The following is a 25005-nucleotide window of genomic DNA, read 5'->3' as shown; positions in this document are numbered from 1 at the left end:
ATAGTCTGACTTCTGTTGTCCTTGACTATGGAAAAACCTCACTGCCATGGCTGTATTACAGCTGCCATTTGCCCTTTCTATTTCCCACTTCTTCACTTTCCCACAAGATGTGCCCAAGAGCTTCTCACTCAACAACACAAAATTCCATCAAATTTTTTTTTCTTCTCTCTCAAGTTTGCTCTTTCAGAAGGAACAATGGGGAAAATGCTTCTATACACAAACGACATTACAATAACATGTCTTTGAAATCCTTATAGGTAAGGTTTATTTCACCCAACATGTCCCCTAATCAACTCGCTTTAGGAAACAAAGAAACCCCACATTTACCATTTCATTCTTACCCTCTTTCTCCATCAGATAAATCATATTATTACACTAGTGCGTCTCAGCGTCAAGATTAAGTTAGCAACATAACTCCTAAAAAAAAAGGGGGGGGGGGGAGGGGCTGAGGAGTAAAACCACAGGACTCGATGGGTCATCTCGTATGACACTACTAGTGGGCAATCAACAGAGAAACAGAAGGATGAACGTGATCAAACTTCCCCCAAGTAAACAAAGTTTATCTGTAAAATAGATTTATTGCTAAATGTAGTTCAAAGTATCAACAGAAATTGCACATGCCATTTGATACCTCATTCATTAAGCACATTGATCTTTGAAAACATGATTCTGACTAATAAGCTGTGGTAAGTGGCTCTTGGATTCTTTGTTGCTATTCTAGTGAAAGATCTGGACTCAAAAGCTGAAGAAAGAAAAAGCTTCAGTGCTTCTGCACTCATATCAGCTTCTCAACCTAATCACTAGGACAATTCTCTATTTATTTATTTATTCAAAGATTACAAGCATCACCACATCCTATTTATGAGCTTGACTGAAGTAGATTTTGTCATCACAAATGGAAGAAGGATCAAGGATGCAAAGTTCCCGTTTAAGGAACTTCACTATAAAGTGCTCTTCAAAAGTATTCTGAAGGGTACCAATAAAAAGACTGCACCGCTCCCAACCGCTCAATTATTTATCTTGAGTAACGCATCGTATACTTGTTCTAAGAGAGCAGACAGCATGCCAAAAATGCAGAAACAATTGCTTCAGTTTTTCTTGGAATTTTGACTGAAAAAGTTTGCAGTTAAGTTCTAGCAATTTCACTGGATCCATCCAGGTATTGAAAAATAAGTAAAATTACTCTAATTAGTCTTTCAAAATAGATCACAAAATACAGCTTTCTTCCAAAAATAGGTGCATGTACTAATTTCAAGATTGAGTGTCAACTATGGTTCGTGCAATGTACTGTAGAATAAATTGTAGAATAGGCATCTTTTTTTCAAAAGGTTTCAAGACAGTATATCTGGCTGAAATTATTTCTTTTAAGTCTTTTGTTGCTAGGTAGAACAGAAAAGTAATTTAAAAATAAGGTGAATCCAGCAGACACCCACAGAAGCAGCTCCACCACTGCACAAACCAACACACATATGTTTTAATATCAAATCTTGTGAATTCAGACACTTGTTGAGGACTTTCTGCAGTTTGATAGCAAATAAACAGCTCTTGTAGGCTAACGAGACAACTTGGTTAACACAATACTACTTGACTTACCTAACTGAAAGGCAAGTTACTTTCTTTCACTTCAATGTGAGTTTTCTTTCAACAGCAATAGGCATAGCTTGACTTCATGGTTGTATCGGAGTATGTGGAAGAACTACTTAGCTTATATTTTTGGCAGCACTCCTCTTCAAAAATTACTCAGCACACATTAATTGTACTCCACAAAAATCAAGCCAAAGCTTTGTAAATCCCTGGAAATGTTCCATTCAGAGTTTCTAAAGCTGCTTGCTCTGGGTATGACGAACAAATTGTCTTACAACAGTCTACTCTGTACATACGGCTGGCAGGAAGGATTTTTAATCTTCTCAGTGGAAGACTGTAGTTTCATAATTCTAGCTCCAATAAAAATACTAGAGTTCCAATTATTAATTGATAGGCAATTTGCAATTTCAAGCCACATCTGTTTAAAATTTCTTTTTACTAATTCGTTTAAACGGCGTTATCACAACACTACAAAGAGTGATGGGAAAAAGTCATTCAGTTTTGCAAGGAAAAAGAAAAAAAAAAAAAACCCAAAAACCAAGATACAGAAGAGAAACTGCTAAGCACAAAGAAATAAATGCAACTATACACAAGGTAGGGAATATAGCAGCTGTGAATACATAATACTCCACACACATTGATTCCTCATTACTTAACAATCATAACAAAACTATGCCTGAACAAAGACTTGCCACAAGAGGGGTATTTTAGAGGTCAAAAATTAAGTTAACTTCTGAGTGGCCTTTTCTTACATATTTTTTTTCCCACATTTTTTGCCTTGTTAAGAATGAGTATGTATTAGGTGCGTTTATTTTTTCACCATTTCATAAACCACAGGCTGAGCATAGGTGATGGGAAAGAAGTATTCTGTCAGCTTCCAACAGAGAGTCCCTATCGAGATGCAGCTGTCCAACTACAGTACAGCTCAATTCTCTGAGTTTTTGTGAGCATTAATTAGTCTTCGTCGCATCTCCTGGTTCCTGACCCTGTTTTCTTCATACTGGAAGACAGATAAGGAAATTAATAGATCAGCTGTTATCATTAAACAGGTAAGTTAAATTTAAAAGTGTAGAGAGCATTTATTACTGAGGAACAGGAACTATCTTTGACTGTTGCATTACAAATTCAGTTCTTGTTAGTACCTATCTATTGGTTCCTTTTTCCTTTGAAATTAACGTTGATTTGATTAAAATACATGTTTCTAAGTTTGAGGTTATTAAGCTAAAGAGTATTAGAACATTCTAGTAAAGAAAATTCCATTAATATTATGGAGTAACTTAATTATACAGCCATCTTATGTATGACAGCTACACTTCACACATGAACTAGGAAAAACGTTGCACTGGTGCTATTCTAGAGCACAGGTCAGGCTCTTTTCCTTTTAAAAGATACTGATTTATGTAAGGGTCTCTGCCTTCTGAGGCATTAATTTGTCATCACAGACTTGGTCTATTTTTGATCCTGGTCATTAATTACACACAGATAAAGTAGTATACCAAGATGAAAGGAACAAAGGGAAATCCGGATTGAATGAGGGTAAGGCTTTTTTGCATTTTTTATGGTTTAGAGAAGAAACACAACAGACAGGAGTCCAGTGTAAAACGGAACCAAGAAAGCCTTCACAGTTTAGACACATGCAGAAGACTACCATGCTTTCAAGTATGCTCCTGCACTAGCAAAAGCCTGAAAAGCCTAACTTTCCTTCACTGCAGCCGAAAAGGAAACCTTTTCATAGCTAAAAAGTGAAAAATTAAAAATCAATGCATGATTTTATATATATTTCATGAGAAGCAAATTATTCTTGGCCTTCAGTTACAGCATATATTTGTTCAATTTTTTAATAACTGGCATCAAGAATAAAACCCAAGTAACCCACAAATACTCAATTCTCTATATAATGTAATAAACTGCTAAGGAGATTGATTTTTTAAAGGATTTGCAATTTTTCACTTATTATACTGACTGGCTTGTAACTGAAATAATTGCCCAAAACATTACTTAACATTTATAGAATGCTTAACTTTTTCCCATGCTAATATTTAATTTTTCAATAACCCATCCATGTTTTTACATAAAGAACAACGGACCTTTAAAAGCTACATCTTTACTTATTCTATACTTCTGAACAGCCTTTCAGGGGCTTCCTAGTAATGGCATATCAATGCAGCCATATATTAAGAAGGCAGACAAACACAGACATCAAGAACTCCTTTTAACATAGGGGCTTCAATGGAACAAAGGAAAACAAGATTACATGGAAAGAAACTTCATTATTTTACACATCTGTGCTACAGTTTTCACGGGGCGGAGGGTGGTATTTGACACAAGCAGATTAAATAATTTCCACAGACTGACAGAGGAAGAAGAGCGGTCCCAAACTGTTTGGCTATCATCCCCTAGAAGTTTCCCTTTTTAGACATGATTGTGAAATTTATGTCAAAATTGCTAAGTACAATTTCAAGTTAAAAGGAGTGTGAGCAGTTCATTTACGTGTTCTGTCACGTAGGCATGACAACCACAAACATAAAGATCAGTTGTTAGTGTTCTGAAAATGTGCCCATTAGCTACCTAATCTATTTAAACTCCTACAGTCTTCCATTCTTTCTATGCAGATGTAGTATGGCAATGAGTTAGGTTCTAAGCATCAATATTTTCATTTTGGACCTAACTCAGCAACTCCTCAAGCAGTTTCAGTCAGTATAACTGACTTCAGAAACAAGTGTTACTCACACAGAAGTGAACTGTTACTGCTTTATATTCTATTCTGTGTGAATAGTACTACAAAAGAAAAAAAAAATAAGAAAAAATCAGAAGCAATCTGTGAAGTGTCAGTTCCTATTTGCCATATTTGTTTGTTAGAATGAGTATTCGCCTATTTTTGTACATCCAAAAATAGATCATGGTATTTGTTAAAGCCAGACTTTACCTAACAAATTTATAAAAAAAAGTTTAAATTGGGTCTCAAATGCCCACTCCAGAATGTGCTTACATTTATTCCTTTGTACTACTTAGTAAAAAGCAACTATTTCTATCCCATGGACTACTTTTTTTATTAAGCATTTAATCATAGTAAATTTGTTTCTTACCTCTTTCTTTAAGCACTTCCGCATCTCACGGTCAATATCATTGCAATGGCCAAAAAATTTCAAAATGTTGTGCTGATAAGTTAGGGAGAGAAAAAAAACTTTTACAATTCACATGCTTTTTCCTCTGACGCTCTAAATTTCTTAGAAGTCACTTGCATTGTGCAACATATCCCAGTCATCTTCTCCTTTTCTTTTTGAGAAAAACAATGCTTTATAACTTTTTTACTTAGCAGCTAGAGAGAAGTTAAAGCTACTCCCAAGCCTCCTTTGAGCCACCCCCACCTTGCTGAAAATTGAAGGTACTCACCATGTTGTACAACCAGACTAAAATAGGATACCTAAGCTGAAGCTATAAAGTCTAAACGTAGAACATATTTTACTGATCTAGGAATCAGTCTTGCAACTTTCACTCACGCTAGCTTCAATAATGTAAAAAAAAAATAAAATTAAATATTCTGAACTCCAGTTTGTGATACAGAAAGATATAGGGAGATCTACAGGCATCCTGTAGGTAATGTCCTCCATGCTTCATTTTCATTATTTCTTCATGACCTAGAGAGGCAAAGGACTTGATGCTCCATCATCCCAACCACATGATGAATGTGGTGTTGGTCCAGAGATGCAGGCACTAGGCTTAGATGACGGAAATGTTAGAACCAGTATAAAAAACAGGGGATTAAATTTCTCCAGATCTTGAGGTTAGTAATTAAGATGCATTTACCATCTTTATGACACAGCTTAACTGTGGGCCTTGTATGCATACATAAGTGTTACTTAGTTTCTGAAAACCTGCAGGCATTGTCCTCACAAAGGCATTCCCCAGTTAACCTGATGATATTCGCCACAAAAATCTGTCCTCTTAGCCAGGATTTCCTGAAGCGATTTCATATTATCAGCCATCAAATCGCTCTCAGAATGCATTCTTCTAAAAGTACTACTTTCTCAGAGATGCTTGCTGCCATGCCAGAGTCTCATAGTAGAATCTAGTAGCAGAGCATCCAAGCAATTCAGAAGATTTGAGGGAGTCAAGGTTTTAGTAGATATTTACAACTATACAATCAACAGAGACAATTCCACCAATCTTTTAGAGAACTAATTAATTAAAAAATAAAGAGACCATGAAGAACAAAGCAGAGGAGAATGAAGGCACTTCCATATTTCAGAGGGAAACCTATGCACACTTCTGTAGCTGATGAACTAGCTAGATGGGTTTATACATGTAATACAGGAACACTATCAAGAATTCAAACAGTGGACAAGATTTCAGCCAATAGAACATGGCTGAAAGTTGGAGCGGGTTAATAAAGATTATGACAAACACTTAACTATAGCAGTGCTATAATTAGCTTGTTTATTCGTCTTTGCTTTATAAAGGGCATCAGATGACACTCTGAAGCAGTTGCATGTGATAAATGGTCACTTTACTGCAAGCTGATCTTGCTTTTACAGCATTTTCATTTTAGCTAATACAGACTTAATTTTGTATTCTATTCTCATACCTCATGTTAAGTTTCAAGGTGAGTGCTCACATTTCAAGCTAACCTCACTCTTACTAGTGCATACAGTAAGTTGAATCTACGTTTATTTAGCCAGATTCCTAAGCTGTCAACTTTTTGGCTCAGATGATGAGGAAAAAAGAATCCGTTTCCCAAAAATAATTATTACACCCGTTACAGTAATAGGATTGCAAGACAATATGCACTTCTTTTAGCTGCCACCTATACAAATAAGTCTCTTTAAAGCACGTACTTGGCACCAGAATGGAGTTGTTAAAAAAAATTTTAAAAATCAAAATGATGTCAAATAGGAATCCTGTTAACGTCTCCTCACTAGATGGAAATCTTGATGTAATGGGCAGGTTCTGCATTAGAAATAAATTAAATCAAACATTTGTGAAAATGCACACACAGGATACCCAATTAAAAAATAATGCTTTTCATCCCTCAGGAATATTAATTTAAATTGTAGATGAAGGTTCTTAGGACACTTTGGCATAATAACAAAACAGCAGGTAGTCACTGATAACTGATTAAGATCACCGACTTCAGATTTCAGTTACTTCCATTTTAAAAGGGTATTTCAGCACATTGCCCTTGCATTTTAAATTAAAAGGTATTGCTTCCTTTCAACCGAGTGTGAAAGGAGCCATCTTCACCCATTTTGTTTTGAGACTGCTAGCACAGATACCCTCTTACACATAGTTCAGCACAAGGCTGACAAAAGTAACTCCTTTTCATGTAAAGATCAACTTCAAACAAAACCAAGAGAATATAATTGCTGCTCCTAGTCCCTTCGTAAGTCAAACTGGCAACAGATTCCTTTGAATCACTTGCTGCCAAGGAATTCAAGTACACCTTTTAGTTCCAGTTCCCTCCTAAACTCAAGGCAGTCTAAAAAGCTACATTAAACAAAAAGCCTTGTATAGTAACATTGTTATTAAAAAACCAAAACACACAAACCACACAAAACCCCAGTCAACCATTACTTTCAAGTAGTAAATGAGTCTGTCTGGATTCTCTAGTCAAATCGTTGAAAGCCCAACTATATATGTACCAAAAAGCAGGACAAATCCAAGTGTATTTTCTTTCCTGATTGGATTTTTTTTTCACAATTATGTGAAATTAATGCCAAGATTTTAATTTTATATTGCCTATAGAAGTTTTATTCTCCTCTTAACTGACAGTCATTTTAGTTCACAACCCCTTTGATACTACCATAGTTAATGTACAAGGAGAGTCTTCTCACCTCAATTCTAGCTACTGAACACAACATTAAAGTTGTTTCAAAAAAAAAATCAACTAAGGAAAATATAAAAGTCCCTACAATTTCTCAAACTACGTAAAGCATTTTTAGGCAAATTAAAATCTTAGAACTCAGAAGAAAAGCATAACTCTTACACTGAATACATCTTTTAGTTTTAAAGCTTGTGGATGTTCTCTGTAAGAACCTCTGTAAGAACTCTGTATCTTAGGTTTAAAAAAATCTAGACAGTACATAGGAACAGACAGGCAACGGTATTGGGAGCCCCACCTATGAGGTGGCATCAACAGGTTCCAGCGTGCTTACATTTCAATGTACTGCTCTACAAGTGCCAACGAAAAACAATTAAATGTTGCTGACATACCCAGTACAGCATACTCATTGCAAGTGAATTCTAGTATTAAAACTCTGCTCCCCTCTTTGTTGTAATTTAGAAATCATAAGAAAGTGTGGTACCACAAGATTTTTTATGTTAATTTAGCTACTTTAAAATCTGCAAAAATATTGTTATCCTCCTTTCACGCAAAACATCTTCTCTCACATTTTGTGTCCTATAAGCATTGTTTTTCTTTCTGTAGTACTTTTGCAAAGAAAAATCTAGATTTTTCCTCAACATGGTAAAGCTAACATATGTTTTGTCTTTGAATTTATGGATAACTGCATTACAAAAAAAGTATAAGCATCACATCTGAACATGGATGTGAAAATATTGTAGACTGCATGAAATTATGTAAACCATTGCTTTCCCATTCATACTCAACATCTAAATTTTTTGTCTCAGCGAAAACTATCCAATTGAACTTTTTATGCACTTACACAGACATGTATCTGTACAGAACATCTGTTTAGAGTATACAAGAGAACTGAGAAAATAACTGAAAATATTGCAACAATGCTGCAGATACCTTTCCTTGCAGGGGCTGATTCTTCTACATCTACAAGTTTACTACACAAATTAAAAAAAAAGGTCTTCCAAATGAGTGGTGAAATTTCTGTCTTCTTGAAGCAAGAGCCTTAAGAAGCCCAAAGACAATTTGGCATTTTATATCCTTGGGTAGGTGCCTACTAAGAAGATGGAAGTCAAATAGGAATTTAGCTCTCCAAGCATTCAATGTAAGGCATGCTGCATACCCAGACCCCCATCAACACACCTGCTTGTAACACCAGTGGACAGCTGGAATATGACAATGCTGTCAGCATACAAAAAGAAGACTTTTGAAGTTGCATTTTGTTGTTTTTTGCGGGGCACACAGTACTAAAAGGTACAGAAGTTACTTCAGTTCTTAAAATAGGTCTATACTTGCCAAGCTGCAACACAGGAAATTTTAAGACATGTTTTATTTCCTAAAGAAATCACTGGCTAAATTTTACACAAAGTCATCAGATACCTCTTCAGTGAAAACGTACTAGCTACGTTTCATGGCTGTTCAGCCTAGAGGAGGTTTTCCTCTAAGATCATATAATATTCTCACTAATTCATCTGACACTCATTTCCCCAACCCACCCACTCTTGTCTCTGCTTAAAACTCCTTACCTCTTTGTGACACTTCTTGAGCAGACTGATAACTCGGTTACATTCTTCAGTGTGCAGATGAGGAGACAGGTCTGGATGCATCTTTAGTTAGGGATAATTTTAGTAGTATAAGAACAAGAATCTGACAAAACTTCCACCTGCCAACATTAAAATATGAAAACATAATTAGAAATTTCAAGTTAACCATTTCAGATATTATCACACAGTATTATTTTAACAAAAAATATTTTAGATCAAAACACAGCTTAATATGTATAATTTATATTTGTACAGTTAAAGTAAATAAAACCAGCGTATGTCTGTTCTCCTACACAGCCCAAATGTTAAAAGTTAACTATAAATTTATATTCTTCACTATCATGAACATAAGCATGTATTTGGGATTTTAATTTTCAGGGACTTTCTAGTAACATTAATCTTTTTTGAACTGCAGATTATCTTTTCACCTCCCTACTTCAGTTTTCTTCTTTCTAGCTTTAAATAAAGCTAAGCATATGTAATTTTTTTATGCCTTCCACAAAGATGTATCAGAACAAGAAGCACAATATTTCATTACAGCACTCCAGAAACTGGCATCTACATGCTTTTTAAAAACCTCCTCATCCAAAGCATTGATGATGCTTTAAAAACCAGTACTTAATCACTTAAAGCAGCAATGATATTTTTCAATTATGCCAAATTGGAATGTCCCTTCTTGCAACTTCACATTGTTGTCTCTTGCCCTTCCACTGTGCTCCTCTAAAAAGCATGTGGACCTGTCTTCTACATGAATTCCCCCCTCCTTCAGGTAGTGGAAGACAGCATTTAGGTTTGCCTTGAGTCTTCTCTTTTGAACGCTAAAGCAGCCTAGCTCCCTTAACCTTGCTGCATATGCCCGATGTTCCACCCTCCTGACCCTCTTAGTTTCCCTTTTGCTGGACTCTTTTTATCATCTCTGTTAGGCTGTAGGACCCAAAGATGAACACAGTATTTCAGATGTGGCCTCAAAACTGCCAAGAAGAGGATAATAATAACTTCCCCGTATCTGCTACCTACACTCCCAAGGCAGCCCAGTGTGCTGTTAGCCTTTGGTACCGCAAGGGTGCACTGCTAAATCACGTTTTAACTTCATGTCCACCAGTACACCCAGGTCCTTTTCTGCAGGGTTCTCTGGGGCAGGAGCAAACGTCACTCTAGAAATACTTTTTTTATATTATCCCCCATTTAAAAAAAAAAAAAATATTCCCAGAAGTAATTTTCAAGATCTTTTGTTGAAAAGGATGAAAGTGTCATATGATAGTGGCTGAAACAAGATGACATCTTTGTTGTGGAAGATCACCAGGGAGGGAAGAAGAAAAGTCAAGTTCATACCAGGACAAACGGACTCATCTTGACAAAATTCTACTTGCATGACTCATACTGCCACTGAATTAAAGAGATGCTTTTTTGTGTTTGTTTACTTAGTATTTTGTCATTCCCCCTCCTCCCAAAGAGATCCTAGCTGCAGTACATCAGGCAAATACCTCTACAACTTGTACTAAGTAACCATCACTGACTCAATGCTTCAGCTAAATACTAATAGCCAGTGGTGAGATTTTACAATTGCAAAATCCCAATATTCAGGCTGCAGTGCCGACAGCTATAATCTATACTGCTATTCCTAGAATACTCAAATAATATATTTGGCTCGAAGAAGTATGTACACTAATTTACCCAGTATTTTCCACCATGTGTTCAGCTTAACAAGAGTTACATTCCCACAAGCAAACTAAATTTTAAAAATCCAAACAGATTTAAAAGCCTCTTGAGACGCATAAGAATATGTTCCACACAGTGTTACAAACACACGTAGGAATTTCTTTCAAAAATCTCGAAGTCTAATATTACACTACATATACCCTTAGCACAGCAGAAGTTGGAAACTGTACAAGTTGCTTAAGCATTCCATTCAACAAATTAACAAATGAACCTTTAGAAATATGACAGCAGGAGCACGACTGTAACAGCAAAGTGATTAAGAACCCTGCTGTGTTATTGCCATCAGCTTTTGATTGCATGCCACACAAAGTCAATATGTTTTAAATTTATCAGATTTTTTTTGATAGCACTAGAGTTAGCATTCCCTTGAGAAGGTGACACGCTCAATGACTGCACATTACTTTAACATGTGTGAACCCAGCTGATTATTAAACCTCTTCATCATTCAGCCTCTGACCGCTCTTCCTAAAACTGTCATCTGAACTGGCTGTCACAGAAAAAGGCAAGACCAGTGCCCTAGTGGAACAGGTAGCACGCACACCAACACAGGCCAAAAAGTCAAATGGAGCATTTCAAGCAAAGAATCACTATTTCTAAACTAAGTTTAGTAATCACTGCCATTGTTTACAAAATTATTATCAGATAAAGTGGATGAAAGTTATCAATGCCCCAAATAAATCGGTGACAGTGCATTTCATCAATTAAAAGCCTTCTAACAACTCAAATGAATTTTCCAACCAGCAGTCCTAACAGTCACACCAGTTCATAGATCAGTACTCCTGAAATTCATTTTCAAATAACATTCGATACTAAAATCTTTCAAGTTCAGTAATAGATACAATACTCAGTTCATGTAGGTTATGATGGATTAAAGTAACAAAACATCTTCCAGTGGTCATGGAAGGCTTAACTAGAGCCTTTAAGAATTTCATGAAGTTCACGACTGAACAGTGTTATCAGTGCTCAATATTATATTAATGTTTAGGAGGGTCAGATTAGACAGTGATCTATGATCACAGAAGGCTAAAATATTTTTGTGGGAGGGAAATGACTGATAGACAAAAGAGTTCCAAAATTAACAAAAACACATATGAAAAAAGGACAGCATGAGCTATTGGTTTCCTTAGTTTCTTTTTAATAATATTCTAACCTAAAATAAAGATAGCAGGTTGCCATCTTACCAGAAGTTAAATCGACATGGACATAATTTTATATAGGTGGTAGCTCATAAGGAATTGAAGTATGAAAAAACACCGGGGGGGGGGGGGGGGGGGGGGGGGGGGGCAGGAATGCACAAAAAAATTGGGAATAAGCAATATAAATTGCTCTGAGAAAACTACTAACAGAAACGCTGTATCAAGAATGTCAAGGTAAGCATACAATTTCTGTAGAAGAAATACTAGCAAGTAAAGCAGAAGAACAATATTAATAAAGTACAGGAATTGCTTTAGGAAGAAAATGGACCACAAAATGCTAAGCAAACTTTAGTTTCTGAAGCAAATATTTGGAAAGAAGCATTTAGATGAACTCTTGACATAAAGGCACTGGCTGATTTCACTGGGTTGCACAAAAATGGTCTGCCCTTTAATGTGTTTTATATGAGACTTTGAATTCTGTGCTGTTTTTCCTTCCTGGTTAAAAATTATACTACATGTGTATCTAAATGAATTGGTTGAAATGCCTTAAGAAGTAACTGCAAAATTCTATAAACCATTAGCCTCTGAAGGTCGAAGACATGAATAAAGATGATTGATCTTTTGACTTCCTTAACCAGTTTCTAAATCTACGATATCCTTCAGGGGAAAAAAAAGAATTATGAAATTGTCTCGTTCCAGTATCATGTTCTGTGTAGTTTATCTTGAAGTGGGAAAAATAGGGGGTGTTCTACCTTTACAGTTTACAACACAAACCATTAAAAAAAAAAAAAAAAATAAAATCAAAACCTAAACTTAGAAATTACCTGACAATGATAGTAATTTTCCAATACTAATATTTTTGTTTAGAAAAATAACACTTAGAGGATAATTCCTTGCATAAGCAATCCTAGACACTATGCATATCAAATTACTAGATTTCACAACAGGTATCAGCATACAAGTTATCAAGAAGCGATACTCATTCCTAATCTAAAAGGTGATTTATACACATGTTCAATACATTAAATATTTAATTTTAATGTACAAAAGGAACCTGCATGTATTATGGAATTCACAATAAAACTGCAGCTACCTAGCAAGTAGGCAGAAACCAAAAGGCTGCCCAAAACAGCAGGCAAGAACACTGGATGCATTTCATTCACATTCCTGTTAGACACCAAAATTTGGGATAAAGTGCTTGTTTCTCTCCTGACCTCCTTATGGCAAACAGCAACAAAAAGACCTAGCCGCGTGGAAAAGTCAAGGGTTTGGTACATTCCCACTTCTTTCCCAAATGAAGCACGAGATCAGCATGTCAGGAATCTAGGAAAGTTCCTTCTTCTCTCAGAATCTCCCATAAACATGAAATAACCAGTTTGGTGATGCAGAAGGAAAACTAAATTAGGTTGCTTTAGTCTCGCTGATTACCTTAATGCTTAGTATTTCCATGTTTGGGGGACAACAACGAAAGAAAGGTTTAAATCTAGATAATTGTTTTCCTAATATGCTTTTTTCCATATTTCGTTAAAACATGTTAGAAGACTATTCTTTAAACCAAGTTTTGCTAATTTTTCCATTTAAAACATTGCACACAGACGTCTTTTTCCCCCCCCCCCAAGTTTCCAAAGTCAATGGTAAAAAAGAAAACCACATGAATTCACACATTGCTCAGAAAAATTACTTCTTAAAGCAAAATGCAAATCCTTTTCTACCAACCCTGAAGATGAAAAATTGCATCTGAGCATCTACATTGCTAATCATTAAGCTCCTTAACCAGCACAGTATTAGAGAGCACACACATTTGCTGCAAACTCTCAAATAGTACCCACGAGATGGCAGCACGACCGTGCAAATGACGACAGGTACCACTAACAAGAGGGAAGGGCAAACAAATCCGCACATTCCAATAAAGCCACTGTACTCACCATGTGTAACATTTACTATCGCACTTCATTTCTCTAACTTGAGTAAGGCCACACATTTTGAGTTTTAAGTTTTCAGTCACATAGCATTGTTCGGTTTGGCTTTGAAGAAAAATACAATCCAAGCAGCTCTTTGTTTACTCGCGTCATTAATGTTTTCCATCAGATTATAAAAAGTTTTAGCATAAGAAAGGATTCAGCTCCACACCTAACTGGATGGTGTTACCTGAAGATATTATTCATGTCACTTCAGCAGAACTTCTGAATTCCTATTATCTTTCATACACAATTTATAAATATTTTTGATGACAGTTTAGAATACTCAGAAGAAGATACTCATTTCAGAGCCATTCAGTGAAATGAGAGAACAGAATTGATGAACACCATGTCAAAAACCTAGGGAACTCTAAACTAAGGGCTCTGTTTCTAGCTTTCAATGACATGATTAATGTCTTCCAGATCTAGGTATTAAAGCATCATTCCATGCATTCCATGCTGCTATCCTTAAGGTTGTGATTAGGCACATTGAGAGTGTGCCCTAACTTTCCATTGTTCCCAAGAAATTTAGAAATTCACTTTAATAAACCAAGTTTAGCTGACTCTTATAAAATCTAGTCATAACCTCTTGAATTTCAGTCTTCAAAACTATGCACTAGTTTTCTAGTATCACACAGGGGGCAGCATAATTTAGATACAGATCTATGAAGACTTGCAAATAGTAAAGAAATGCAAAAAGGGGTAAATTATGCCTACTTTTAATTTTTTTATATAAAGTATGTAGATTACATTTCCTTTCCCTGAATCTAAAGAATAATAATAAAACCCCCTCCTTGGTAAATAAGATTCACCCTGATTTTAACTGGTTTTTTTACATGACCACTTTCTGCCAACAATTCAACATCCCTCACAGCAGCAGAATGAGCACTCACCTGCTACTTTTAGTAAGAAGTATCCGATAAAACTACATCATACCTGATGTTATACTTAGTAAAGCAAGTTAAGATGATGTTAGTCCTACCTAATGAATAAAGCAAGTCGAACACCAACTTGATATTCAAATAATTTCAAGTTTTATTTGTGGCTAAAGTCAATGATCAAGTAAAGCACAGTAAGGTATTTTCACCTTCGGGCAATTATTTAAGGGCAGATTCACACAACAAACATCAGCAGTTACAGGACAATTAGTGGAGTATTTTTATTATAACATGCAGCAAGTCAAACTGCACAATATTGCGTTATATCAGAAAAGATTACAGAAGCCACCACTTTCTAATCCTGCTACATCTATGGAGATGGCCATACACAGCTAAGAATGACAAGACCCAGCCAGTATAAAAGTTAACACACGCTGAAGATGAGGTGCTGTCACCAAACCCACAGAAGCTGCACAAGCTATTTTTGTACTTCAGCATCCACCAAACCAGGCTTCATTTCACCAGTTTCATTCATTTCCCGATGAAGCAAAGAACACTATAAACCTCGTAATGCTAGTGGAATTGCCTGGCTTACTGTACAAGTGTTTTTTTCCTTTCTGAAAGGGGATCACACTTCGCAGTTGGAAAAGACAGGGCCTCATCCCTAGAGCAAGCCTCCCTGAAGAAAGGCACATCGCACTTAGCAGAAAGTGAATACTATTGGTGTAATACAGCTTCGCTATCGGGTGCTACACCGTTATCAACAGTTAAGGCAGACGAGGAAGCCCACTTAACTAGCGTGCACTGCTTTCTGTCTGTAGTTTCTCCATGTTCTTAAAATAGCGACGGGATACACACAGACACAAGGTAAAGCAAGCATAGGCCAGTCACAAGGGAGGGCCCCCTGTTCCCACTCACAACAGCCGCTTTAAAACCCCTCTTTGAAGCTTGAAGAAGGCAGCAAGGTGAGCAGAGGGCCCCAGAAGCCAGCGCCGAGCTCAGGCACGGTCCAGCACGGCTGCCCCACAGCCGGGCGGCAGGGAGGACTCCGATACGTGCCCCCTTTTCTTTTTGAGCGAGAAAACAAGAACACTGCGCGCTGGGGTCCGGCCAAGGCCCCCCTCTTAGCCACCCACACACTTACTCCAGTCCCCAGAGGACGAGCCCAGCCAAGGGAGGCAGGCACCACGGCAGGCACGCCGCCCACGCAGGGCCAGAAAGTGCCGCAGGGGACGGAAACAGCCGGAAGTGACCTCAGCACACTCCGCAGCCGCGGGAAGAGCCCTCACGGCGGGGCGGGAGGCGGGGCGAGAGGCGGAGCGCATTGCGATTGGGTGGCTCAGGCACCGCGCGGAGCCTAATTGGGCGCTTCGAAAGGCGGGCGGCGATTGGTGGTTGGCGGTTGAGCGGGAAGATAGGCGGGCCTGGCCCGGCAGTGGGCGGCTGCAGCGGGTAGGTTACGGGTCTCTCTCTGCTCGGCTGCGTTGGTCGCTTGGCGTCTGTCCCTGTGGCCTCCTCACAGGTACCCGGACAGGTAGTAACAGTCCTGGGTGAGGGCTAGTGCCCTATCCCTGTCTAGGAACTCATACCAGGCCTCCGTCAGTGAGGGAAATGAGGTCTTGGGGGTAAAACGATCGTAGAAAGCCTTTTAAGTTGTTGGTGCCCAAAGCGCTGTTGTTGGTGCCCGCCGAGATCTGCGGTAATGCTATGCTTAGGACTAATGCCAGTCTTCTGCTGGTCGTGCTTAGATACAGATTTGTGCGCCTTTCTAAGGGAACGTATCTCCTGGGCCTGCCTGTGCCTTGATCTTTTCTCTAACGTTTCAACTTTTTAGGTGGCTTCGTCATGGATGAAACTGTTGTTGAGTACATCCGAAGAACTGTACTGAAAATCCCACGAGATAAAATCAAGGCAGTGCTGCAGGAATGGGACTTTTTGTCAGAGAAACAGCTGCAGACCATAAAGTTCAATCAGATAAAGGAGAACATTTCTTATGATGTTGCTCAGCTCTGTGAGGTAATCCTTGCGTTCGGGAACTGCTTGTCTGTGCTATACAGGATGCATGTTGAAGCACTATCAAAAAACCATTCTTATGAAGAAATGAATTTTCTTTGCCCGTAACACAGAATCAAATTGCAGTTTGTAGTCTGGAAAATATAAAGCTGAGCTGGTAATACCATCGATTTTGCCTGGCTGATAGGAGTGCAGGATTGACCCTTACCAAGTATGAAAGTGTGTTTTGAGCTCTAAGTTGCACGAGGTGTGTTAAATATTTTTAAAAATGGGTGTATTTCTACATTGTAAAATAAAGGCATGGATGGAGATTTCCACGCATTACAGAGGGCTAATTTAAATCTATTTAGTATGGGTAACGATAGCACAGTCATTTTCTATCTTTTTGACTTCCTAGATATTTTTGAAAAATTTCCTTGGCCAGAGCAGCTTCTGTTTTGAATACTGTAAGCAAAAAAAGTTTTCTGATCTTCCACTTGAGCACTCTGATTTCGGTGTGCCAGGAATCTTTTACATGTACCATGAGTCTTTCTCTGTGGTATCATAACCCAGATAGATATGGTTTTTACTGATATCTCTTAAATTCTATAGCTTTTTATATTGTTTCATTTGAATTTAATACTCGAAGATTAATTGCATGGAGTGTAGATCCAACTGTAGGCAAAAAACTGTGAAGTTATTCTTGTAAGAGAGCAAATGTCATATTTTAAAATAGCATTTGTTTCTGAAACGTTCTTATCTGTAACAAGTAGTGTCATAAAGTTTCTTAAATTTTTTTTTCATGCTGTGAATGTTAAATAAGGAGGAACTAAGCACGTTAAAATTTCTGACAGTGAAATACTAACCAGTGTTGCATAATGTCATCAATACACATTAATGTTACTTTCAAACTGCTTGTACTGTAAGGACAGTGTTCTTGCTGCCTCTGCAGAGGCACACTTAAACCTTGCTGAAATAGCTTTTGTTATCGGTTTTGCAAAACTGTATTGTGTCCACGTTGGGACCAGGTGTGGTGTCTTTGAGGAGTGCCTACATGCTGTGGACTTAGGTGCAATGTAATTTAAACCGCCAATACTGAGATTTTTCACTTACTAAACAGTGTGATAAAGCATTCTGTACCTGCAGTTCACCGTGCACATTCTTCTTTCTAGGAAAATTTTGCAGACATAAAGCAAGCAGCTATCCTAGACATAATTTGTAAGTAAACAATTACTTAAAATAACATTTATTTTTTTTAGGAGTAATTTGATAACACAATAATTAATTACACAGCAGTTGCCCTAGTGAGCTATGGATTATTTGGTGTAAACAGATTACATTTCAGATGACAGAACTTACTAGATCTGACCTCTTTTAAAAAATTTTCAAAAGCTCACAATCAGCAAAAGCATGTTTGCCTCTTCTGAGGTCTGAATATATGTAAACTGCTAAGCCACATACAGCACAGAGTTACAAATATAGAGAGAGATGTTTGTCTCCAGTATTCACTGAACCCTAAAATCAGTAATATTGTGCTCCAGTAGGGAGTGACATAGGCAAAACTCAGCAAATACTCCAGTTGGAACTCTTAACTCCAATATTAATTCACAATTTGATTATTTAATAGCTTAAATCTCAAGGTTTCTTTTAGCAGTCTACGCTTAGTTTGAGTTTAGACTGAGTTTTGGTAATTTTAGGTAAAATCCTTCTTTAAACATTAAGCAACTAATAAAGGGTATCTCTGAGGTTTAACTGCATTACAAATAATCTTCCCATCTCTTAATAAAACACTATTTTGCTTCTAGGTATGCTATAATTGGTAGTTTAAGAATGCTGAATAAATTATATTGTGTTATCAGAAGTAATTTTTTTAAATAAACGTCATAAAAGTATCGTAAAATTATTTCTTCCTTCAATTACCGTTTGATAATACACTATGTTATTGAGCAATTCCTGTTTTTCTTAGACAACTACACCTACCCAAACAAAAGACTGTGGAGTGTTTACCAGATGAGAAAAACAGGTAAAAATGTCTTTCCTTGCTGTAATCTCACAGTTCTCAGCAACTTAACTGCAGTGCTGCTTCATATTGTACAATTTAAACACACATACAGTCTAATATGTTTTTTTCAGTGGAGAGATCTTTAACATTTAACTATAGTCTAGCATGGATTTCCCAATGGAGTTGTTTTGTTTAATGTTTTTAGAATACTTTCTATTAACTTCTCAAGCAATTATTAGAAATTAGTAACTACTAATTAAATATTTTCCTCTGTATGGCAATAATGACGATCAAATTTAATATACAGCTTTTTGTATAAGGCTATGCAACTTCAGCCTTTTCTTCTTAATTTTGTTTTAGTAAAACTAAAAACATCTCCAATCTAGGTCTTGTAAACACAGTTCTCATTTTTTTTTTTTTTTTTTCTTCTGTGACAGGGGGAGGAACAGAAACTTTTGACTTACAAGTTCTCAAAAAAAAATTTAAGAGACAACTTCGGTCAGTCTTGAAAAATGTAAGAATAAATGCATTGTAAATTTGTTACAGAACTCTGGCATCAATAGGTTCTTTTTGTAACTTTAGCGAGGTTTCTTTTTCTTACAGTCTACATCAGAAATTAAATGGAATTATTCATTTGGGAATGGTAGGAACTGCATGTGAAATAGGAAAAATGTATTACATATCTTTTCTAGAAACTTTACAATTATGCTGGAGTGAAATAAAATTTGTTTGCCTTAAGATATGACTGGCTTCAAGAAAGGCAGTATATTTGTTTTCTATCAAATTTTTGTCCTATTTGAGTGCACACACATTGCTTAGGTAAGTTGATGTTGCTTTGTCCTGCTACCCAATGACAATACCCAAACAAATCAAATCAGAGTATAGAGAGAAACTGATGTAGCCAGTAAGCAGGATAAGAAATTCAGTTATTATGATTCAGATTAGTAGCCAAATTGTATCCATTTCCTTTTAGTTCTGTTCTTGAAATGTGATGGATTTGAGAATTTGGTCCTGGTATTTCATTATATTACAATGACTGAAATACCATTGTCAATAGCAAGAAGCCGTTTCTAGACTACAGAAATGAACATGGTAAGAAAAACACAGAAAGGAAATATGATCATCTCACTTTCTGACTAAGCAATCTGCAAAAACCTTTTCTTGCTTCAGCTTAGCAGCTTCATTTAAGCAAGGTAATAGAAAATGCCTCTGGCTAGTTAGCTGTGCCACTTCTTGACACACAAAGGATTCCCACTGACAAGAGTGGATAGCAACAAATACAAATCAGACTATCAAATAATCAGCTGCAGTTTATATAACTATTATAATAAAGTTGCAATATTTTCATTTTATCCACAAAAACTTTGGGAATTGATGTTGGTCCAGCAATTTAAATGGTTTGACCTAGCTGGACTAAAAGCTTGGCTACATATGCTTCAGTCAAAGGGAGGAAGTTTTGGTGGTGTAGGTTTTTTTAAAGGAAGTTTTCCAACTTTTAAATCACTCAGATTGAGTCAAGTTAAAAAGAAATAACTGAGAGCAAATCGACATGAACGGGAAAGGGAATCTTCAAATTTCTGATTGTGTATTCGTGAGCAGTGATAAATACTACATTCAGGTCTGAAATCACAATTTGATCAAATGTTTAGTATCTCAAAAACTGGGCATACTGGAAGTATTGGCACTAGCCCTCCATGTAAATAGGCACCTTTTTGTTGTGTTATTTTCCCAAAATATTTTTCCCCAAAAAAAGGGGCTTTTGTAATAAGCTATTTTTATTTTCACCCTTCAGAAGAAAAGGAGTATTCAACAGGAAGAAAAGTCATATTGGAGTTAGAAAGGTGATTTCCCTTTCTTCCCCCCCGCCCCCAGTTTGTGAGGTTATAATTTTTTCTGTGGAAATCTGATTTAATTACAATCCTGACCACACTAGTGGGATTTGTTTCTTATTCAAGCAGTAGTGTACTATAATATGTTTGGGTCCTGTGAACACAGGGTGAAGAGATAACATAATCTTTATAGATGCCTGAATATGCTGGTAAATCAAAGCTTTTCTTTTTCTGGTAGGTCACCATCAACTTCAGAGAATATGAGGATAGTGCAATCTGGATCAGAATTGCCTGGGGAACACCATATACAAAACCAAACCAGTACAAAACCAGCTATGTTGTATACCATTCACAGACTCCCTATGTCTTCATTTCGCCCTCAGTGCTGAAGAGCAACTTGCCTCTGCTATGCCAGGTACAGAATAAAACTGTGTCCCTGACTTCATCACAGTCACGTAGAGCTGCAACTGTGTTATCTTTTAAGAGGATGGGTGAAGATTTGTCACTTAATGTAATTTACTAATTTAGATATTATTTTCTTTTCCCCTTAGTTCATGATAACAATGGGGCAAAAAACAATCTTTGTGACCTTTGGAATGCTACATAGTGAACAAATTCAGTTTATTGAGATTTTTGCTGACCTTGAATGGTTCTAATTTCTTACCAAGGCAATATTCAGTTAAATTGTCTCAGAAGTTAAGGAATATTCCATCAACACAGTTAACTTCAAGAACTAAATGAATGAGCTCATGAGGGAATCCCATTTATTAGTTTTAAAAGAAGCTTTCTGTCAACTCATGATCACCATTGGTAGTCTTTGCATTTTTTTTCCCTATTTAGCAGACTTCTGTACTAGTAATTTAATTATTTTATTAATCTGATTTTATAATTGTTTTTTATTTTTCAGCTGATAAGGTTGTAGGGCTTATCTGATTAACTGACACTTAATAACAGTCTAATCGGTATTTTTTTCAACATGAGTCCTGCTAGTTAAAAGGGAAGTTGCTTACCTTGAAACAAAAACTTCTCAATGTCTAGAAATACCATATTTTTTCCATATTGTAAACACAGTGATGATTAAGACTGATGTTAAATCAATTTCAATTTTTATTTAAAGGCCCTCGTTGTTGCTTCCAATTACCATGACATCTGTGCAATGGAGCTTCGAAGTCATTCTTTAAATTCCCTTAAAGATATTGTGTTTAAGACATATAGCCAGGTGAGCCACTTCACAAGTATATCCGAAGATAAGTCTTGCTTTTTGTTTCAGGCCTAGTTCTTGGCCCTAGCAGAGGGGGAAATTCACTTCTTCCAAGAAACCATCAAGTTAAAGTAATATTGAATTACTGAGGTGGACAGCCTCTCATTAAGGTAACGTTACAATAGGAATGTAATTACTTGGTATCCCACCTACTCTTTATCACTGTTCCTGATGGTTAAACTCAGTCTAAAATTGTATGAACGATTCAGTCCTGGGATTTTTTAGCATCATTTCACTAGGCTTCCCAGAGCAATGAGTGGAAGTCTATTAGAATGGGTATTTACTTTGTTCATCCATGTAAAACTTGTAAATAGGGAAATGTACACATGTAACATAGGATGGGCATTCTTTTCTCAAAGTACTGCTGGGAATTCCGAGTTCTAGCAATTGTCAAAAACTGGAAGAATACTTGCTTTCAGAATAAGAAGTAAAAAGAAATGTGGAAAGTTGTTTTCAGCTACAGCCTCTAAAAGTGGGAATGAACTAAAACTTTTTTTTTCTTTTCTCTCTCTCATTCTCTCAATCTAGAATTTCCAAACTTATTGTCCAAAACCTATACAAGAAAGGAATGTAGCTCCAGAAAGTGGTATGTATATTTTAAATTAAATAGCAGTTTCAGTGTCATTACTGCTGGCTTATGAAATGAGATTTGTAGTAGGAAATGTACATCTGTTACATCCATGTTACATGAACCATCCTGGTGGGGTGCCATAATACTGGTTTGTCACTAGGAGAGGTAGGTATTTCCCCATTACTGTCACTGAAGACAGTTACGAAACCAGAAATACTTAATGCCCAATATCTCCTTTGGTATTGGCTTGGGGTTTTTGGTTTTTTTTTGTAAGAACTGGAAATATAAATGATGGAGACAACTAGCTTATGAAAAAAGATCATGAGGTATTCTTTAAAGTTAATATTTTCAGATTTTCACTGGAGTAATCTGATCAGAAACCCAGTATTGTATTAGCTGACAAATTGGTCTTTCTGGCTTTCTCTCTTCTCTTCCCTACTTTTTTCCCCCCTGTAGAAGATTTAAGGATAATTCAAGAAAACAGAAGTGAGAAAGAAAGAATAAAGAGACTGAATCGGGAAGTTTTTGGTGATGGTCCTCAACCGCAACTTGAATTTGCACAATATAAGGTAGTAAAAGCAACAAACTTGGGGATTTTTTTTTTTGTTTTACACTTTAAATGTAGTAGTAGCAACACTAAATTGGAAATTGAAGAAATAGTTTTTTAAAAAACTTTAGGGAGGACATTTAAAATAAATTAGTTAGAAGTATCTTTAAGAAATAATTTGCATTGAGGTTTGGTCAGAGTAGTAAACCATGTTTCAGTCTTTCAGCCTGTGAACCAAGCATTTGAACTTGTAAGTCTATCTCTATTACAAAAACACCAGCAGTGTGTTGAAATGTGAGAAACTAGGGTTATTTGAAGTACATACAAAGCTCATGTGCATATAATACCATAATTTAACTTGGATTATGCATAGATTTTATCTGATGAACACATACTGGAAATTCTAAGAGATACTTAACATATTTTCCAGTATTACTAAATGAGCTGCCCCTTTCAGCAGAAAACTGCTTACCACATGGTGGCACCCTCTGATTTTATTAAAATATTCCTCCAGCTGGAATAACATTAAAAACGTAGTATGTAATAAGACTGTATCTTATTTGTAATGTTAATATTATGTTTAAATCATAACATATAAATTATAGTCATTGCTTATACTCCCTGTTCAATTTTGTGTTAACAGCTTGAGACTATGTTTAAAAGTAATCCTAAAATGGATGTTTTAGATAAAGAACCATTCAGATGCCTGGTCAAGTTTTCTAGTCCACATCTTTTAGAATCACTGAAATCCTTGGCACCAGCAGGTAAGTGTTCCAGCTCTATAAAGTGGAGGAAGAATTCACAATTTAATGTTTTTGTCATCTTACATTTTGCTTGTATCTTGCATAAGGGAGAACCTTTACAGTTTTGTTTACTAGAGTAAAAATGTTACCGCTACAAAAATTTGTCTAAATATACTTACCAGTTTGTTCCTAGAATTACTGGTTTGTACACAGATGCTCAAGCTGTGGTTTTAAGTTTTGTAACAGTTATGAAAGGCAATACTGGTTGAGTTAAGCTATAATTATCTCTTTCTAGGTATGGCTGATGCAGCACTTTCGCCGCTACTTACATGTATACCACACAAAGCTAGGAATTATTTCAAGATTAAAGAGAAGAAAGCTTTCTCTCCAGAAAGCTTTGTGACCCGTTAATTTAAAACAGATTCATAGAGAAATATACAACATGGTGCAGCACAAGAAGAGTTAACAGAAGTCTTTAACAGGAGAAATGGAGAACATGGTTATTTTACCTGTAAATGTGATGACTGCTCTTAACTGTATTTTTAATAGTATCTGGGAAGTTAGAGCTTAATAAAGACATAACAAGACAGCTCTGGCTATTCAGTTTAGTATCATAGCTATGGCTTGCTAAGATATTCTAGGTGGCCTTCTTGTTTCAGCTCCAGTTCAGCAGTGTAACAAAACACGTGCCCTGTTTTGAACACGTGAATATTCCCTTTCAAATAAGTGGGACTACCCGTCTGCAGGTCAGGCATGTTTTTACCTTGCCTGTCTTTGAATATAATCTTCATCTGCCACAGGGGAAAAGGGGCTCTTGGAATATTGAGAGTGAAAGGTTTCCATCCAACTTTATTAGATATTAATTCAGATCCAGAGTTTTTACTTGCCAAGGGCTACAGTCGATAACAAATACTTAAAAAAAAAAAAAAATCTGTCTATTGGTATTAATGTCTTAAGAAATTTTATTTTAGAGGAATGCAGTGAAACAGGTGATCATTTTCTTTTGAGGAAGTCCATGTTTTGGAATATTTCAATTAAGATTTGATCCTTCTGCAATTTGATCCTTGCACATTACTGCTTTTTTGTGCTTGGGGACGTAAGTATTTTAGAATCAAGATGGCAACATTCACTAATGCAAACAACACCTTTGCAATGGAGTTCTTCAGATTTGGTAAACTAATTGGTAATGTATATATTCTTATGTAACTTGCAGTTTAGGACTATCTGCTAGTGATGCATGTTTAGGACACCCACCTGCATGATTTAAGTGTTAGTTTGACAAAGTACTTAATGTTAGGATTCTGAAACAATTGCAAACTTTCTGTGATAAGATATTTAAGATTTGGCTCTTAACATCTCTCACACATACACCCTCACGGAGCCTTCC

At 36.4% G+C, this 25005-nt stretch overlaps 2 protein-coding genes across 4 annotated transcripts; one reads left to right on the top strand and one right to left on the bottom strand.

The window, feature by feature from the left end:
- Nucleotides 1-558: 558 nt before the first annotated feature.
- On the bottom strand, nucleotides 559-15960 carry CMC2 (C-X9-C motif containing 2). Its single transcript, XM_005234787.4, has 4 exons — nucleotides 15818-15960; nucleotides 8965-9101; nucleotides 4671-4742; nucleotides 559-2584 (listed from the first exon to the last, which is right to left on the bottom strand). Exons 2-4 carry the CDS (start codon nucleotides 9043-9045, stop codon nucleotides 2510-2512), a joined length of 228 nt encoding a protein of 75 aa, XP_005234844.1. The 5' UTR covers nucleotides 9046-9101; nucleotides 15818-15960; the 3' UTR covers nucleotides 559-2509.
- A 120-nt stretch (nucleotides 15961-16080) lies between these two features.
- Nucleotides 16081-24205, top strand: CENPN (centromere protein N). Of its 3 annotated transcripts, none has more exons than XM_027782947.2 (11): nucleotides 16081-16125; nucleotides 16508-16689; nucleotides 17838-17883; nucleotides 18632-18688; nucleotides 19105-19181; nucleotides 20735-20911; nucleotides 21614-21715; nucleotides 22286-22343; nucleotides 22785-22897; nucleotides 23519-23639; nucleotides 23914-24205. In XM_027782947.2, exons 2-11 carry the CDS (start codon nucleotides 16519-16521, stop codon nucleotides 24027-24029), a joined length of 1038 nt encoding a protein of 345 aa, XP_027638748.1. In that variant the 5' UTR covers nucleotides 16081-16125; nucleotides 16508-16518; the 3' UTR covers nucleotides 24030-24205. The 3 variants fall into 3 exon arrangements, with proteins under 3 accessions (XP_027638748.1, XP_005234854.1, XP_027638747.1); XM_005234797.4 differs by having other exon boundaries at nucleotides 16081-16195; XM_027782946.2 differs by having other exon boundaries at nucleotides 16092-16207.
- The last annotated feature ends 800 nt before the right edge of the window (nucleotides 24206-25005 follow it).

This window comes from Falco peregrinus, chromosome 14 (genome assembly GCF_023634155.1).
Source record: "Falco peregrinus isolate bFalPer1 chromosome 14, bFalPer1.pri, whole genome shotgun sequence".
In the NCBI taxonomy this organism is placed as follows: Eukaryota; Metazoa; Chordata; class Aves; order Falconiformes; family Falconidae; genus Falco; species Falco peregrinus.
This window is presented reverse-complemented; position numbering and strand designations above follow the sequence as displayed.

Excerpts from the sequence above, each read along its gene's own strand:
- CMC2 (XM_005234787.4), bottom strand. The coding sequence starts at position 9,045 with ATGCATCCAGACCTGTCTCCTCATCTGCACACTGAAGAATGTAACCGA. Across the intron at positions 4,743-8,964 it reads TCAAGAAGTGTCACAAAGAG|CACAACATTTTGAAATTTTT; the intron begins GTAAGGAGTTTT and ends CTAACTTATCAG. Across the intron at positions 2,585-4,670 it reads GGAAGTGCTTAAAGAAAGAG|TATGAAGAAAACAGGGTCAG; the intron begins GTAAGAAACAAA and ends TCTGTCTTCCAG.
- CENPN (XM_027782947.2), top strand. The coding sequence starts at position 16,519 with ATGGATGAAACTGTTGTTGAGTACATCCGAAGAACTGTACTGAAAATC. Across the intron at positions 21,716-22,285 it reads TGTTTAAGACATATAGCCAG|AATTTCCAAACTTATTGTCC; the intron begins GTGAGCCACTTC and ends CTCTCAATCTAG. Across the intron at positions 22,898-23,518 it reads TTGAATTTGCACAATATAAG|CTTGAGACTATGTTTAAAAG; the intron begins GTAGTAAAAGCA and ends TTGTGTTAACAG.